This window comes from Girardinichthys multiradiatus, chromosome 5 (genome assembly GCF_021462225.1).
Source record: "Girardinichthys multiradiatus isolate DD_20200921_A chromosome 5, DD_fGirMul_XY1, whole genome shotgun sequence".
Lineage (NCBI taxonomy): Eukaryota > Metazoa > Chordata > Actinopteri > Cyprinodontiformes > Goodeidae > Girardinichthys > Girardinichthys multiradiatus.
In genome coordinates this window covers 36,032,369-36,051,363 of record NC_061798.1, presented here as the reverse complement: position 1 = coordinate 36,051,363, position 18,995 = coordinate 36,032,369, and the positions used below count along the sequence as shown (strand labels likewise).

The following is an 18,995-nucleotide window of genomic DNA, read 5'->3' as shown; positions in this document are numbered from 1 at the left end:
ATATGTTCAGACCAATAGATTTCCAACTACTATGATTTTTATTTAAATTCAATTTGATATAAAAATTGCCCCACCGCTATTTAGTCGATATAAAGTGAAATGTGTTGGCTAAAATTGCATCCTGTGCCGTGTGTAATCTCACAACCTTCTGCCAATAAGAACATTCAGCTGCATTTTGCAACTGTTGTGTTTGTGCTCTCCCAGGGCTCACCTAGAAAGTCCAAACCGTGCTCCCATGGAAGAGTCCATTTATTAGGAGCAAGGGGGAGGCTGGCAGAGGAAATAGGGAACTGGGTCCGACCCAGGAACATGAAACTTGTGCACTATCTGCCACCAAGCCCCACGCTAACAAGTCTGTTTTCTTTCAACATTTAAACAGTTTTCATTCTCATTTTATTTCACTCTACATTTTTTCTTTTGTTTCCTGGTTGTTGAAACTTGGCAGAAGAAATATCGAAGCACTCACTCACTTGAACATATTCTCCATCCTCCCTTTCTTTCCCTCAGTTCATTTTCTTGCCCACACATTATTGCTGATCTCAGCCGAATGTAAACACTCAGCTGACGCTCTTACTCCCTCCAAAACAACTAAACACAAAGTTTCACAGTTCTTGCTCTATTTCTTTATTTATTTCTTCCCCTCCTGTTGCCCTTGAATTTTCGTTGACCTGTTATTGGCTAATATCAGTACACAGTTGAACAACATTTGCATTAACAGACACAATGGCCAATCAAGATTTCTAGTTTGACAATGTATTCATCCCTATCAATTTATGGCACAGAAATATTGACTTGTGTTTTCAATCACCTGTGGTCAAAAGTGCAACACTTTCCCGGTCTTTAATTCTTCTTGATTTCCATCTTCTTTATTTTCTCTCTGATTGGCCCACCTTTCCCTCCTTTTTTGCCAGTATTGTGCTAGCATTTGACCAGGACACAAAGTCTGGACAAAGTCTACAACATTCCTTTTCTATCAAACATGCATGGGTTGGCATTGGTGTGAATGTGATTTCAACTGGTTAACAGTGTGTATAGCATGTGTTCTATCTGCAGTAGTTTTAGATTGAATTTTCTAGGCATTGTAGCGCCTAATGACAACTAATCTGCATGTTGCATTTAGTAAATTTATGCAGAAGCAAAAATATCACGAACTTCAAGAAATTACATACAGTAAAACCTTGGACTGCAGAACCTGTAGGCCCAGAAGAGATGGGCCCCCACCGACTTCCATCTAACCATCCATTATTCAAGATCCTTCTATAGTCCAAAAGATGGATATATGCCGTGAGATTTTTACAATATACTCAATACTGCACTCTATCAGTTACCTAGCTTAAAGAGTACACTAACTGTCCTTTGCTTACAAGAAAAACAAATTTGGGAATTTGGAAATAGTTAGTCATGAAAAACAAGGAGAGTCTTTGAGCTGAAACTAAAGGTGTGCCATCTATAAACGTTACAGATGGTATGTTCTTTTTAAAGCTACCACTGGCAACTCTGTTAAGCAGCCAACTGCAGTTTGCTACCTAAGCAGACAGTCCAACTAATTAACCAGCTTATTATGATTTATAACTGCATAGTCAAGGTTTAATAAAGAGGTATAATTTAAATTGAAAACTATTGTTAAATATACTGGACGTTTCTTCAGTATTTTTGCTTAAGTCTCTGTATTCAGAATCAGAATCAGAATCAGCTTTATAGCCAAGTTCGTACATACAAACAAGGAATTTGACTCCGGTACACTTTGCTCTTTGGTTTTGTTTTTGCATTAGAGAATATACATATTTACAATTTACAATGTACAATATACACATATATAATAAAAAGGTGCATTTGCAACATCTGTATGCTGTTGTTCTGTACTCTATTGAATGTTCAACAGAGAAACAGCCTGGGGGAAGAAACTGTCTCTGTGGCGCCTGGTTTTAGTGAACAGTGCTCTGTAGCGGCGGCCTGAAGGTAAAGCTCTGAACAGTTTATGTGCAGGGTGTGTGGGGTCTGCAAAGATTTTAGCAGCTCTTTTTCTGACCCTTTTCCTGATTAAAGACAAAATAACTAAAAGATGTTATAGATGAAATTGGATGCTTATAATAATTAATATGCTCTATTATTTGAGTGGCAGTATAAAAAACAGCTTATTTTTATCTGAATCAAAATAACTGATGCATAGTACACATTTTTGTTTGAGAAATGCTGTAAAACTGGTATTTTTACTTTCTTATACCGTAATACCATCATGTCAGCCCATGCCATAATATGCCCATATACCCAAGAGAGGTCACATTTCAATCTTTTTTTTTTTACCTATTAATGTTGAGGGCATGGTAAACAGCAAATTCGTTTTACCTTAACCAACCAGGTGGCCTAACATTATTTGTCTGTAGGTGTTTCTGTCTGTGACTATTTCTGTTGACAAGGGTGTGTGGGTGAGCACAAAGCACCAAAGCTGAAGCAGGATTTTAACCAAGAAGTTTTGTTGTTTTTTTGAAGTGGTGTGCATTTTGTGATTCTTTGGAAATGGCATGGTTATTGCTCACCACTATTATCCCACAAAACAATTTTATCAAGGAGTGAGACTTCATTTCAGACTTATCAAATTAACTGTGCAATTAGCCTAATTGAGGTAAAAGCATAAAATAAGAAAAGAATGCAATGACACAGATTTAAAGAAATAGTTAGAGCACCTAATCCATCCAGCAACTTTTCCCCAATTACATATCTAGTCTTTTCACAAAACCATAGTAATTTCAGATTTTATTACTGTTTATTTTGTGCAAAAGTATGTTTTTCAAGTGAACTATCATCCATTTTAATGTCCATAACTCTCACTGGTTATCAAAATAAAATAAGTCTGACAAATCAATTAAATTAATTTGACCTGAAGCATATATTACACATTATTGTTTTTAACAACTGCACAGTTAAAGAAATAAGAGTTTTCTTTTATATTTTTAAGTTATTTATAAAAAGTAAAAATGGAAAATCTGGCAGTTTACCACAGGTTATAGAAAAAAAACAAAAAAACTACTAAAACAATTACAAAATCACTAGTCAATGTCTTATTGCTACTGATAAAATACACTAGAGAAATTAGGACAGACATAAATTACTATCTATAGGATAAATAATAACTTACACACATTGGTTAATTAATAGTTAGAGATCTTTTCTATTACAAATGAGCAGACTAAATATCTAAATGTTCTCAGATGCCAAAAGGAAGACTATTTTGATGATATAATTAGGCGTTTTAGGCCTAAGCAGTAGTTCTGAGGGAAAATAATTTGGAGTCTGACCTGTGCTGCTGTCTTCCCCACTATAACTTAGCGATACATCTGTTTTAAAATGAACGATGAGCTCTTTTGCTCTGAGGTCCTACAGTTTGGATTTGAAACCAGTTAACTTGCTAAGTTAAAACTCAATAAATGGTGCTGAAAGCACCAGATGCACTGAAGGAAAACAAAACTCTTTGCAGAGAATTAATTCAAAAGTTAGACGTAAGATGAAAAACAAATATTTATCTCAACCGCAGCTCCAGCCACTGGCCAGATTCCTGTTACTCAGTTGGGTTCCTAAATTCAGTTATCCAACTTTCTCAGTAAGCAAAATCACATAAGGGAGCAAAAAATCAGAACCAAATTGTCAGGCAACGTGGAAGCTGTGTGACATTTTACAGCCAATAAACTAAGGGGAGTTTGAGATTAGCTAATCCGAGTATGTCTTCTATGACACCAGAGAATCTAATGGATGTGAGATGCTGGAAAAAAGATTTTCCTTTTTCTCTAAAACTATGTTAGGAGTTGCTTTGCACATTAAATGTTTTAAAACATTGATTCATTTTACAAAATATAAATAGTTTCAAATTCAGGATTTTGACATAATTAACATTTAGCATTGAACTTTACAAGGATTAACATTGGATGATTCAATTTAGAAGAAAATAATGCAGTCAAGCTTCATGATCTCTTCATGAAAAAAATGATAAAAGGGATCAATGATAAAGGCATTTAAAGTGTGCAGGACAGCAGAAAATCTATGTAGAAGAAATGCAAAGTTCAAGGGTTTAGTTGTAACACTTATATAGACCTAATTCTGCTTCAAACTAATCCCAGCCTAAATTTATTTCATATACAGCCATGGTGTAACCTATATGTTACACTGGGATGTTTTATCATCAAGCAATTAATGCTCAGATAAAATGACACACCCAACAAATTCTGTTGGTCTGCCAACAAGCATACAGCCAGTACAATGCTTATCCAGCCTAACACCCTTAAAACTGTGAGTCCAAATGCAGCAGATACCCTACAAGGCATTAAGTTGCAATGTGCAGGAAAATGTATTGCAGAGTCACGGGCCTGTAAATGACTGCAGAGCAATAATGATAATGGAAGTGATGGCAAAAGGACAACTTTCAATGATGACGATTCTCTCTCTTCCCACTGGTTCTGTGATCCTTATTCCCTTTGCCTGCTGGACTTACACTATTTCTTTACAAATGACTCCATGCCTTTGTGACCATTTTAAATGTCTGACTATCTCTTGATAGCCAATTTAAGAAGACATAACAAACAGAAAAGTATAACTTCTGTTTTTTTAAAAATTGGGATATTTGCATCTTGTACTTTTTTTGTATTGTACCTGATGGCTTCGTGCAATACAGCTAAAAAACAGTGTTTATGAAGACCAGTTTGAAATAATCTTCTCTTGTGCTGACACAAACTTAAGGTGTGATTTATCCCTGCTGTGAGTCAGATGTTCCTGTTTCCACCTGTTCTGGGAGCTGATGTCATTCGGTGTCCCGGCCCGATGCATCACTGACACAGGGTACTGTAACCCCACCCCCATAGCATCACATCAATTAGATGATCTCACTCAACTGCATTATGTTGTTGTTTTGCTTTAAATAGCATTACCATTGACAAGCTTACCAGGTAAGGAAGAAACAACTATTGGTGATCCTGTATTCTGGTGTGATGACTGTTTTAAAACCCAAAGAGTCTTTCAAACACTAAGTAAAAGCAAGCCATATTGTGTGGAATCCAAACATTTTACCTGTAAATGCAGCTGTTCTTTTGTGACCAACTATTTTTCTTGTAGTGGCAAACAGTGAAATGTATCCAAAAATAAACTCGTTCCAAGCAAGTGGAGCCTCATTCCTATATAACAGTGCTACCTGAGAATACCATAGTTTTTAGTGTGCACTTTTTGACTTAAGAAGTTTGCCTTGTGCCACTGCTTTGCCTCAAAGCAAATCTGATGGAAACCTCAAAGTTGACACAAAGGGTGGGCATCATGTCCAACAGTTTCATGGATATCATGCTGCAAAAGACACAAAGCATGTAATGAAGGAGATGCTAAACAGAAGGGAAATTGACAAGGTGCATATCCACATCATTTTATGTAATGATAAAACAAATACAAAATAAACTGTGGATGATCCATGGATACTAAGCATGGACTGCTTTAAACAGATGCCCTTTCTGGTTGTGCATGAGGATTCAAAGACTCTGTACACCTAAAAAAAAAGAAAATAGCGTTGCCAAAATCAGCCCTGCTGTTAGCTATTTTAAACGATTAAAGAGCTATCTGAAATATTCTAAAATAGGATCTGAGTTGTTTAAAGGTTTAAAGAATATATATTTTCATGAATGGACAAAGATTTAAATCTAACAGCACACAACTATATTAGATTACGCACACTGCTTTGCATAAAAGTACAGAGCCTGAAAAGGAATAAAAAACATTCTTGTGCACACCGGATACTTTCACGTGCGCCTTGCACCGAAATAGACCACGGGACAAGATTCGTTTTGGGTGTTGTTCTTAAACAACATAACGATGACATCTGGCCAGCAACGCAACAATGCAATTATATAGTAGCCCAAACTAGAAATATAGCACAGTTAGGTCAGGTATTGACACAGTAGCCCCAAATACTATGTGAGTCACACAATGAGTTTTAAGGGTCGGGACTCGTCGGAGAGCACCTGGTGGTATTCCAACTATAGAGGGATCACACTCCTCAGCCTCCCTGGTAAGGCCTAAGCCAGGGCATTGGAGAGGAGAGTCCGGAAGATAGTCGAATCTTGGCTTCAGGAGGAGCAGTATGGTTTTCATGCTGACTGGACCAGCTGTACACCCTCTGCAGGGTATTCAAGGGTTCATGGGAGTTTGCCCATCCGGTCCACAAGTGATTTGTGGACCTGGAGAAGGCATTTGACTGTGTCCCTCATGGTGCCCTGTGGGGGGCGCTCCAGGAATACGGAGTCAGGGGCTCTTTATTAGGGGCCATCCGGTCTCTGTACAAGCAGAGCAGGAGTTTGGTTAGCATTGCCGGCACTAAGTCGGACCTGTTCCCGCTGCATGTTGGACTCCGGCAACGCTCTCACTGGTACTGTTTATAACTTTTATGGACAGAATTTCTAGGCGCAGCTAAGGGTCTGGTTTGGGGACCAGTGGATTTCATCTCCTCTTTTTGCAGATGACGTGGTCCTGCTGGCCCACCGCTGGCCTCTCTAGCCAAGACCTACAGCACGCACTGGGGCGGTTCGCAGCCAAGTGTGAAGCGGCCGGGATGAAGATCAGATCTTCCATGTCCGAGGCCATGGTTCTCGAACGGAAAAGGATGGCTTGTCCTCTTCAGGTTCGAGGGGAGTTCCTGCCTGAAGTGGAGGAGTTCGAGAATTTTGGGGTCTTGTTCATGAGTGAGGAGAGAATGGAGCCGGAGATCGACACGCGGATCGGCCCAGTTAAGGGGGATGCTGAGCCGGTCCGCTGTGGTGAAGAGAGAGCTGAGCCGAAAAGTGAAGCTCTCAATTTACCGGTCGGTCTACGTTCCTACCCTCACCTATAGCCATGAACTTTGGGTCATGACCGATCCCGGATACAAGCGGCTGAAAAGAACTTCCTCCATAGGGTGGCAGGGCACTCCCTTAGAGATAGGTTGAGGAGCTCAGCCATCCGGGAGGAGCTCGGAGTAGAGTCGCTGCTCCTCCACATCAAGAGGAGCCAGTTAAGGTGGCTAGGGCATCTATACCGGATGCCTCCTGGACGCCTCCCTCGGGAGGTGTTCCAGGCAGGTCCCACTGAGAGGAGGCCCAGGGGATGGCCCATGACACGCTGGAAGGACTATGTCTCTCGGCTGGCCTGGGAACGCCTTGGGCTCCTCCCGGAGTAGGTGGAGGAGGTGTCTGGTCGACTCTGCTGAGTCTGCTGCCCCCGCGACCCGGTCCAGGATAAAGCGGAAGACGGCGAGTACGAGTATGGGACATATTTACAATTTCTGCAAATATAAGTGAAAACAAAGTTACTTATGTTCCAAAGTATGTTCAGATGGTAGGCATATTGTTTCTTTGTGTAAATAGTTTAGAATTCACTTAAAACAACCTTCATAGTTGAGAGATGACAAGTGCCTATTTTTGGACTCTGTCTTGGTGAAAACCGGTAGAGGAGTGGTGGGGACATCTTTTGTGTCCTTGTATTGATCAGCTGGGCCAGGCTCTACTGTAAATGATTAAATTTCATTGTGATGTCACTACATGGCAAATAAAAATCAATGCGCTGACGTTCCTGAATACTAAATACTTTAGTCTCTCTGCCTTTGTGTGTCTATGTGTGTGCGTCCTCTGTGCTCTTATTCCATACTCTCATTAATTTTTGTTCCCATCAAGTATGTCTCTCATCGGCGTCTTTGCCAAGAATGAAGTCAGCACACATGCGTGCACACACTTCACAGCACTGTCAGAAGCCTGCACAGTCACGACTCACACTGCGCAAGCACACATTCTTCCAGAAACCAAGAGAGAAGACACAAAAGTGAGAAAAAAAGAGACTGACACTATTAACACTGAAATTTGAAACTAAATTAAAAGTCTTTAGTCTTGGTAAAATGCCTCAAATGTTGCAACGTGTGTTTCGTAACAGTGTGAAAGTGCTTCAATGAACTATGATGAATTAGCTGTGTTTTCCATCTCCTGTCTTTGTGGGCCAATGTGGTCCATGTTTTAGATGTTTTTCTGATGCAACAGACATAATTTTCAAATAAATAAAAGTCTTCAAGTAAAAATCATAAAAGTGTTTCTGAAAAGTCCCCTTTACTCATCCCCCTAATGCAACCACTTGCTTTCAGAAGTCATGTCATTAAAAAAATAGTCTGACCAGCTTATATTTAATCTCAATATAACAGATAGTGTTCTGTAAAAGCCTCTGATATTTGTTGGTGGACATTAGCAATGTAGGGGACACATTAAACATGTGGAAGAAGGTGCTCTGGTCAGATGCAATAAAATATATCTTCACGGCCTACGTGAAAAACGTTACGTGTGACACAACACTGCACATCCCCTGAACACATCAGCCTTATTATGAAACATGGTGTTTGTAGCATTATTCTGTAGGAAGGCTTTTTTACAGCTTGGACAGTGGAGTTGGTGAAAAGTGGTAAGAAGATGGAAGAAGCTAATTATAGAGCAATCCTGAAAAAAAAACTCTTATAGGCTTTTAAATACTTGAGAGGACCCAAAAAATATAGTCAGAGCTACAATGGGAAGGTTAAGATCAAATTGTAATTTTTGCATTAAAGCGTGCTAAAGACCAATTAACTTCTTATATGCAAGAAAATTTGAAAACCATCATATCCTCCACTTGAAAATTTGGACCATTTTGTTTCGGTCTATTGCATATAAACCCAATGAAATACAATGAAATTTGTGGATGTAATGAGGCATAATGTGTAAATGTTTTAGGAGTGTGAATACTTTTGAAATGGGAAATGGGCTGCACAAACCATTAGGCCTGTAAAGCAATGGCTTTCAAAACAATTACTGTTGGAGGCATTTTAAATCACCTTCTAAATACGAGCACAAACAAACCACCAAATTGCAATTTGGAGGATTTGAAGCATTTGTATGACACCAGTTTATTATTATTATTAATATTATTAACAATAATAATATTTTATTATAATCCACTTTTTCTGCGCTGTTGTTCTGAAGAAGGGCAGCATTCCCAAAACATTACCAATTAAAGTTTTTTTTTGCTGTTGTTTTTCTGTGGTTTCTATGAGTATCCTCATAGACTGATCACAGTTCATAATCCTCCATTTACATGACCTTTTCTTGAATATTCTAGACAGGAATCATCTGCACATTGCTGCATGGAACAGCAGACTAAAGGGCACTGGATGGATAATTTAAATGTAGCAACCACACCACCCATTTCATTGTAAATGTATAAATATTGAAAGGAATGCATCAAATTCAAAGCTCAGGGTAACTCAGCCCACATGCAAAGGGAGAATTTCGACTTGATTTTGCCTTTACAAACACAAGAGCTCCTTTAGAATGTATTTACACCTTTTTTTATGTGAATTGTTCTACATGACTGAAAGCGATGCTTTGTAATGCCACTATAACTTGCAGTCTAGATGCTGGACAGTAATCCTGAATGTACACTTAAATGACTCTAAAGAAAGAGATAGTGTGTGTGCTCATGTGTGTGTTCGTGTCCACCATGAGGAACCAGCAGTGTGTGTTTTATAGGCTGCGCTGAGTGATTGATCATAGAGGGCTGACGAAAGCAGGTTACTGCAGCGCTTACACACACATTCATTCCCTCTATGCATTTTTCATTTCTCTCCCTCCCCTCCTCCTTTGTTCCATCTCCATCTTTGCCTTCCCTCCTCCCTCCCTTCCATTCCTCTTCCAAACCTCTCTCTCTCTTTCTCTTCCTCCATACATCACTCTCACTCTTTCTGTCCCCACAGCCATCACTCGTCTTTCCTGCAGTCTCCAGCTTTGAGCTCTTCTATGTCTTCCATTCTCTGTCTATTAAGGAAAAAAAGAAAATCTTGTATTTCTTCTGTCTCTTCTCTCTTTTTCCGTGTCTTCTGTTATGCAGAGCCCAGGGGAAAGGAGATACAGTGTCACGTGATTCCTTCCTCTACCTCCTCCTTGCTTTTTGCCTTCTTCTGCAATCTAGCTGCAGAAGTACCCTACTGCTACTCTGGCAAGGGGCTTCATTTGGTCTCAGATGGCTTCTTCTGCCTCTCTCTCTCTAGATCATTTACCATCTACTGTATCTAGCTATTATTTATCCATCCATCCATTCACCCATCGTACTGGAAAAAGGGCTGAGTTTTAGTGATGTGAATTTGAAGCTGCACTTGTAAAAGGGGTTGTACCCTATTGTCAGTCAACTGTTGGAGTGTTTTGCAAAAATACTCTCACCTCTTGAACTTTGCTCCCTTTTTTCATGTCACAAACACAAACTTATATTAAGGGGATTTATGTTAATAGCCAACAAAAAGTAGTTAAGCTAAAGGAAAATAAAGTTTCAAATATATTTTACAATGAAAAACATGAAGTGTTTCTGTATTCAGCCCCAGCGTTAATACTATGGAGAACCAACGTTTGCTCCAATTACAGCTGCAAGTCTGGGTGTCTACCAGCTCTACAGATCTTGAGACTAAAATTTGGAATATTTTTTGCAACATTAGCTCAAGGTCAGTCAGTTCGGATGGAGAGCATCTGCGAAAGACAATTTCTACAAATCTTGCCACCGATGCTCCATTAGAATTATGTCTTAACTTTGCAATTCTAATATAGGGATATGTTTTGATATAAACCATTCTATTGTATTATAGGCTGTATGTTTATGATCATGGTCCTGCAGGAGGGTAACCCTCCACCCATACCTTAAGTGTTGAAGAAAAATGCAATGGCGCAATCATCATGTTTCACTGTGATGTTGATGTGTTTAGGGTGACATGCAGTGTTAGTTTTACCTCAACATAAAATACATGGAACATGTAGATCAAAACACCACAGGGCTGCGCAGTTGGTAGCACTGTTGCCTTGCAGCAAGAAGGTCCTGGGTACAATTCTCGACCGGGGGTCTTTCTGCATGGAGTTTGCATGTTCTCCCCGTGCATGCGTGGGTTCTCACCGGGTACTCCGGCTTCCTCCCACAGTCCAAAGACATGCCTGTTAGGTTAATTGGTCACTCTAAATTGCCCTTAGGTGTATGAATGAGTGTGTGGATGGTGGTTTGTGTGTTACGATGGACTGGCGACCTGTCCAGGGTGTACCCCGCCTTTCGCCCATAGACTCCTGGAGTTAGGCACCAGCTCCCCCGCGACCCACTATGGAATAAACGGTAGAAAATGACTGACTGACTGATGTGGACCAAAACATTTGCTCTAATCTGACCACAGCAAGTTCCTCCACATGCTTATTGTGTCCCCTACATGGCTTCTGGCACACTACAAACAGGACTTTCTTTTATCTATTGCTTTCTTTTTGTCACTTATAAAAATACACCAGATTTGTGAAATGTATGGCTAATAACTGTCGTGTCAATGGATTCTCCACAGACTTTAAGATGTTTGCAGCTCCTCCGAAGTCTATCAGGTTACCTGGATGGCTTATTATTGGTAGCTTTGTAGTTCAACCATATTCTTTCCATTTTCGGATGAGGAACTGAACAGTTCTCTGTGAAACGTTTAAAGCTAGGGACATTGCTTCATAACCATACTTTTCTTTAAACATCCTCTATGACATTTCCCCTGATCTGTCTGCTGTGTTCCTCGGTTCTTTATTATGATTTTTGCTCACAGACATTTGAGGCCTTCATGGAACAGCCACATTTATACTGAGGTTAAGTTACAAAGACGTGGACCTTTTACTACTTTGGTGACTTCCAAAGGCAATTGGTTGCACTTGATTTAGGGGTATCAGAGTAAAGATATCCATGACATACTTTTCAGATTTACAGTACACACCAAAAGTTTGGACAGACCTTCTCATTCAAAGAGTTTTCTTTATTTCCATGACAATGAATATTGTAGCTTCACAATGAAGGCATCAAAACTATGAATTAACACATGTGGAATTATATACTGAACCAAAAAGTGTGAAACAACTGAAAATATGTCTTATATTCTAGGTTCTTCAAAGTAGCCACCTTTTGCTTTGATTACTGCTCCGCACTCTTGGCATTCTGTTGATGAGCTTCAAGAGGTACTCACCCGAAATGGTTTTCCAACAGTCTTGAAGGAGTTCCCAGAGATGCTTAGCACTTGTTGGCCATTTTGCCTTCACTCTGCGGTCCAGCTCACCCCAAACCATCTCGATTGGGTTCAGGTCCGGTGACTGTGTAGGCCAGGTCATCTGGCGCAGCACCCCATCACTCTCCTTCTTGGTCAAATAGCCCTTACACAGCCTGGAGGTGTGTTTGGGGTCATTGTCCTGTTGAAAAATAAATGATGGTCCAACTAAACGCAAACCGGATGGAATAGCATGCCGCTGCGAGATGCTGTGGTAGCCATGCTGGTTCAGTATGCCTTCAATTTTGAATATATACCCAACAGTGTCACCAGCAAAGCACCCCCACACCATCACACCTCCTCCTCCATGCTTCACGGTGGGAACCAGGCATTTAGAGTCCATCCGTTCACCTCTTCTGCGCCGCTCAAAGACATGGTGGTTGGAACCAAAGATCTCAAAATTGGACTCATCAGACCAAAGCACAGATTTCCACTGGTCTAATGTCCATTCCTTGTGTTCTTTTGCCCAAACAAGTCTCTTCTGCTTATTGCCTGTCCTCAGCAGTGCTTTCCTAGCAGCTATTTTACCATGAAGGCCTGATTCACACAGTCTCCTCTTAACAGTTGTTCTAGAGATGTGTCTGCTGCTAGAACTCTGTGTGGCATTGACCTGTTCTCTAATCTGAGCTGCTGTTAACCTGCAATTTCTGAGGCTGGTGACTCGGATGAACTTATTGTCCACAGCAGAGGTGACTCTTGGTCTTCCTTTCCTGGGGCAGTCCTCATGTGAGCCAGTTTCTTTGTAGCGCTTGTTGGTTTTTGCGACTGCACTTGGGGACACTTTCAAAGTTTTCCCAATTGTTCGGACTGACTGATCTTCATTTCTTAAAGTAATGATGGCCACTCGTTTTTCTTTACTTAGCTGCTTTTTCCTTTCCATAATACAAATTCTAGCAGTCTATTCAGTAGGACTATCAGCTGTGTACTGTATCCATCTCCTGCACAACACAACTGATGGTCCCAACCCCATTTATAAGGCTTGAAATCCCACTTATTAAACCTGACAGGGCACACCTGTGAAGTGAAAACCATTTCAGGTGAGTACCTCTTGAAGCTCATCAACAGAATGCCAAGAGTGTGTGTAGCAGTAATCAAAGCAAAAGATGGCTACTTTGAAGAACTTAGAATATAAGACATATTTTCAGTTGCTTCACACTTTTTGGTTCAGTATATAATTCCACATGTGTTAATTCATAGTTTTGATGCCTTCAGTGTGAAGCTACAATATTCAGTCATGAAAATAAAGACAACTCTTTGAATGAGAAGGTGTGTCCAAATTTTTGGTCTGTACTGCATATTTCTGAAAACAGACAAAAAAACTATTATATATTTCTGCACAATCACACAACACATGTGTTGTTCATTCCTTTAAAATCGCAATTCAATACATTAAAGCTTGTGGTTGTAATGCAACAAAATGTTGAAAAAAGTTCTAAGGGTATGAATACTTTTGCATGACACTGCAGCTACATTGTAACACACCTTTCATACAGACTGTTACAACTTTTAGCTTTCTGGTTCATTTTGGCAATAGGATATAAAATCTTAAAGGGAAAGGAGCCCAAGCATCTTTTCATTAATTGAATTTGAATGAATTTATCAATTATACTAAGAAGTCAAAAATGTAAGTAATTACACCAGTTCAAATAGTGTCAGAACTGAGACTTAGGCATTTCATTATGATCTTGATCATCAGGATTTAAAAAAAACACTCAAAAAAGAAGGAAAAAAGGGAAATGGAGGAAACTTTGCTTCCCCTCCTGCCTAACAACAAACCAGCTTCTTGGAAAAGTGACATTTCACTTTGCCCTGGTTGCTGCTCCCTGCAGGGAGGCTCTGATCCTGTCTTTCCATGTATGTGTATGTGTGTGTGTTTGTGTCCTCATTAAAGGAGGATAGCGGCTAAGGGGGGAGTGGCCCAGATCACACATGCACACCTTGTCAAACAAGACCTCCACTGCAGCTGCATTAGTCAGTTTGATACTAGAGAAAAGAGAAAGTCATGACACAGGAAGCACATGAGCAGGTTGAGAATAAATGTAGAGACAGATAATATTTCCTCAGTTACATAAAATTATAATATAATTTCGAAAATCAGGTAAACATGTCTTTGTGTTTGCCTGTTTTCCTCTTTTCTACTTAACTATTATTTCTGTATGTTTTCTACACATACAACTGATAGCTGAACTAATATTTAACAATAATAAAATGAATTGCCTGATGCTCAAAATCTTGAAAATACACATTTAGGAGACATAAAATGTAAAGATTATTGGCATCAGATTGTTTCACCAAAACATAGCAATCAGCAAAACTAGTAGCCATGTTTCCTTTTCCAAAGGAGAGAGACATTATGTACCATTTCAGTGACAAAGAAAACAAACAAACTAAGCCAAGCCTTTTACGAAAAGATTGTAAAAACAATAATAAAAATAAATATTTAAATTGTCACAGAAAAGAATGATTCTAAATTTACAATTAATGCAATAAAAATAAAGTGACATAAATCCAAGGTTGTTACAATTCTTACTGTGGACTTACCCAGTGAGGACTACTACAAAGTCCATGACGTTCCAGCCGTTCCTTAGATAGGAGCCCTTATGTAATGCAAATCCCAAAGCCAGGATCTTGATTCCAGACTCAAAACAGAATATGGCAATGAAGTAGGGCTCTGTCTCTTCCTACAGGAGAGAAAGGTAATAGGATGAAGGACATAAGAATGGAAGAAGGAGGGCATGAAAGGGGAAAAGGGAGAACAAGGAGGATCAAACAAAGTATGGGGTATGAATGTTGAGAGAAAGGTGAGAAATCAAGTGCAGGGTTAGTTGCAGATAGACTGTGGGTATATTTTTGCACACAGAATTGTTTTGATTAGGACATTTAGGAAGAAATGATGATTATGGAATGGTAAATAACTGCATTCTAAAGACAGAAAACATTTCAACTTTAAGAATAATCCACATGTTAATAATAAACTATAATAGAAAATAAGTAAAAACAAAGTTGTACAAAGAAATGTTTCCATTCTCCATTACATACCCCTGTGTTTGCAGGCCTTTCATTTTAATCCTAAAACTGTACTCAATGGCTGTGTGCATAAGTGGTGTGTGTATATTTCATATGCTTGTGTCAAGGTTGTTTTACCAGTCTTTCGGACAAAGGTGTCTTGTCTCCATCAGGAAGGTGCTGTTCCAGAGCCAGGACAATGCAGTTTGCTATGATGGTGGTGAGGATCATCCATTCAAATGGAGTACAGCTGGAGTTAAGGGTCATATCACCAACAACAAAGGGACAATCAAAGACACCCTTCCTACATATGCATGCACTCTACATATTTAACTCCATCCATTCCATCCATCCATTCCATCCATCCATCCATCCATCCATCCATCCATAACAATGCAGATCTACACAAAACTGACCAAAATTAAAAGCCTTCATGCCTTGGATGTGCCTAATAATTAAATAAAAGAGCAATTAGATTTTGACAATATCTCATACTGTTAAACCCATAAACAAACGTGTGTATATCACTGGAATGACGATGATGCCATTTTTGGACTTTTAAACAAAAGAAAATAGGAAGGCATTAAACACCATAAACAAACACATGCTATACATTGAATCAGAGAGGTCAGACTCGTGGCACAAACAGCTTTTCACAGTACTCCATCCAGTAAAGTGTGTATCAATGTATTGTGTTGTATACGTGTGTTTGTGTGTGTGTTTGGATCTGTGTGTCCATCCCTGAATAATGGCTGCTGGAGGGCCTAAGATGACTGGATACATCCAGACAGATCAAGCATGTGCCTAATTGTCCAGTCATTATCCTGTTAGTCTGGACGTGTGGGTCTGTCTCCTTGCATGTTTGTCTGCCTATGTGCGACAGGAGTACGTGTCTATTGTCGTGTTTACCAGATGCAACGTTGACACAGACACTATGGCCAGAGGACGGCCCGAGCGGTAGTTTGTGTATATGTGTGTTTGCGAGCGATGGAGCGGGCGAGGAATAAGAGGCTGGTTGACGTGAGAGGATGAGACAGGTTGGCAGGTTGGTCAGGGGACTGCACACTAACAAGACAAGGCTGAACTGCATGGCACATGCTGGCTGGCAAAAGCAATGTACACACCTGCACATGTGGGAAATATACTCTTGGTTTTGAGTTTGAATATTTAGGGGATTTACAGTAACTTGCAAAAGTATTTATGCCACTTTTTCACATTTTGTCACATTACAGCCACTCTTCAGTGTACCCTCTCTGACAGACCAGCACAAAATAGTGCAAAACTATGAGATGAAACAAAGATTTCTACCTATTTATGCAAATAAAATTGAAGAATGTGAAGTGCATTTGTATTTAGCCTGCCTGAGTCAATATTCTGTAGAACCACCTTCTTTGCATTAACAGTTATAACTATTTTGAAGTATCTCTCTGCCGGTTTGTACATCTAGAGACTGACATTTCTCCTGTTAACGTAAGCTCTGTCACACTGCGAACAAGTTTTGCAATAGATTCTCAACAAAATTTAGATCCAGACTTTGACTGGACCGCATTAGCACATGAACAAACTTTGAACCAAACCAGACACTAAACATCTGCCCGTATGTTTAGTGTTATTGTCCTACTGTAAGGTCAGTGTCAACTTTTTTGAATTCTTACCTCCATCCATCAATCAGTTCTGAGCAGCTTCCCTGTCCCTGCTAAAGAAAAGTATTCCCACAACATAAAGCTGCTTCACCATTAGGATTGTTTGTTCAAGATGATGTACAGTGTTGGTTATCTGCCACACAGAGCGTTGTGCATGTGAGACAAAAAGTAAACATTTTGTCTTATTTCACCATCGCTTCTTCATCCACATTCACAGTGGCCTCTACCTGGCCTGTGGCAAATATCAACCAGGAGGTCATCTTGTGCGGGCACAGAGTTCAGGATGACAACCAGGAGGAAGTTACACCAAAACCCAGAGTTCAGGAGGTCGGCTGCGGAACCAGAAGCACCCACGACGAATCTTGTCTGGAGGCCGGCCCAGCCATGTAGAAGACCCTTGGAGCAGGTGCTCTGGAGGACGATCACAAGGAAGCCGGCAGTGGAGCTCGGGAGACCTAGAACCACTGTGGAGCTCTGGAGACCCGGAACCACGGTGGACCCCCGAAGAGCGGTGCAGAAACCGCTGGTACCCTGGTGAGGAAGCCTTGGGATGGGAGAGTAAATCTCTGCCAGAGCTCTCTGACACTCTATTTCGATAATCTCGTGGGGGAAAAAACCACGCCATTCCTCCAGCCAGTCCTTCAGGCAGTTAGCCACCTCTAATCTCCGCCATGGAGAGCCTGGATAAGTCCAGAGGTAAGAAAACAACCTGGCAATCCCCTCTCCTTTTTTGAACTCCCTTTTTAACCTTTCCACTTGGTCCAGTACGCTGGTTCCTTCTGTCATACTTTGGGTTTGTAGTAGGACCAAAGTGCAGAGAAGTACTCCAAGAACAGAGAATGGAAGTAAGAAGGTTTTAATATCCTTACTCACAGGACCAGGCACAGAAACAGGAGTATGCTCCAACCAGACCAGAATACCAGACATGACAGAACGACTTGGAAGACAGGACTAACACAAGGAACCAGTTGGGAACAATGAAAACTAAAGAGCTTAAATACAGAGAGTACAGGGAGAACCAGTGAACAGAGGGACAGAGTAATCATGGGGTACAAGGAACAGGTGTGTGTCAGACTGCAGGGATACAGAGGGAGTGAAACCAATTAACAAGTCAAAACACAAAACTAAGGGTAAACTAAGGACCAGACCAGGAGAAATAAACAAAAACAAACACCAGACATGGCACATTGTGACACTAATTAAGTGACTTCTAAACGCAATTAGTAGCACTGGATTTTATGTACGTATATCGTAGTAAAAATGGCTGAACAGACATACAGGCCACACTTTTCAGTTTTGATTTTGAAAACCTTTGAATCTTTCACTTCACCTATGCCCTCTTTGTGCTGGTCACATAACACCCCAATAAAAGAAAATAGAGTTTGAGTAACATGACAAAATTCAAAGCAAGGGCTACCCTTTTACCTGCAAAGTTCTAATTTCTATTATTTGCCCTAAAATATGGTATAACATCTATAAAACATGCTATATAAATACTGGATCTATATTAACTAACATTAATAATGCTATCAGTCATTACATAGCAAGACGGTGCTTCATTTTATTGATTTAAATAGATTTTTTTACTAAAAAATACAGGCTTTTAGTCTGAACTTGTCTCTGCGCATGAGACATGTTTGTCTCCTCCCCCGGGTAGAGACTGCTCCTCCCTTGGCACAGAGTAAATAACATCCAGGCAGCTCTGTTTGCGTCTTACTGAAAACGGGTTTAGTACCAAGCCACATGCTGCCTCTTGTGTAAAGCCACTCAGTCTTTTTTTACTCACTGAGAGTTAGCAGCCCTGTTCTTGCTTAGCACCAGTTACTTCCTTGGATCTTGAACCAATAATCTGCTGCTCTCTCTGCACCAGCTCTTAGCTTGACCAAAGGAATGAACTGCTTTCATTAAGTTTGGAGGCAGGCTATTAGGCCCCAATAGCCAATGAAATTATTGTGAGTGCCAAATTTAAAAGTGCCATGTTATCCTCACTTTTAAACCGTCTAATTTAGGGGAAAAAAAGCAATAAAAACATGAAGCGCCAACATTAGTGAAAGGAACTTTAGCTCAGGAATTATCTTTCTGCTGTTTATTTTGACATCAACCATCACCTGATTTAAGTAGGTCAACAAAAACTTCAATATTTTTCACCATAAATTTATTGAACTACCATTGTCAACGTTGCTGGCACTGTTTAAAGACTAGCCAGAAAGGACTGTGAAGCATTCCCAAAAACATGTAAA

At 40.1% G+C, this 18,995-nt stretch overlaps 1 protein-coding gene across 7 annotated transcripts in view; it reads right to left on the bottom strand.

The window, feature by feature from the left end:
* Positions 1 to 18,995, bottom strand: part of cacna1ab (calcium channel, voltage-dependent, P/Q type, alpha 1A subunit, b) — a 179,852-nt gene that overhangs the window by 118,654 nt on the left and 42,203 nt on the right. For all 7 annotated transcript variants that reach the window (XM_047366481.1, XM_047366480.1, XM_047366484.1 and 4 more), the window contains exons 2-3: positions 15,251 to 15,356; positions 14,648 to 14,787 (exon numbers count right to left, since the gene is read on the bottom strand). In XM_047366481.1, the coding sequence (XP_047222437.1) occupies positions 14,648 to 14,787; positions 15,251 to 15,356 (246 nt within the window). The remainder of the gene's footprint in view (positions 1 to 14,647; positions 14,788 to 15,250; positions 15,357 to 18,995) is intronic.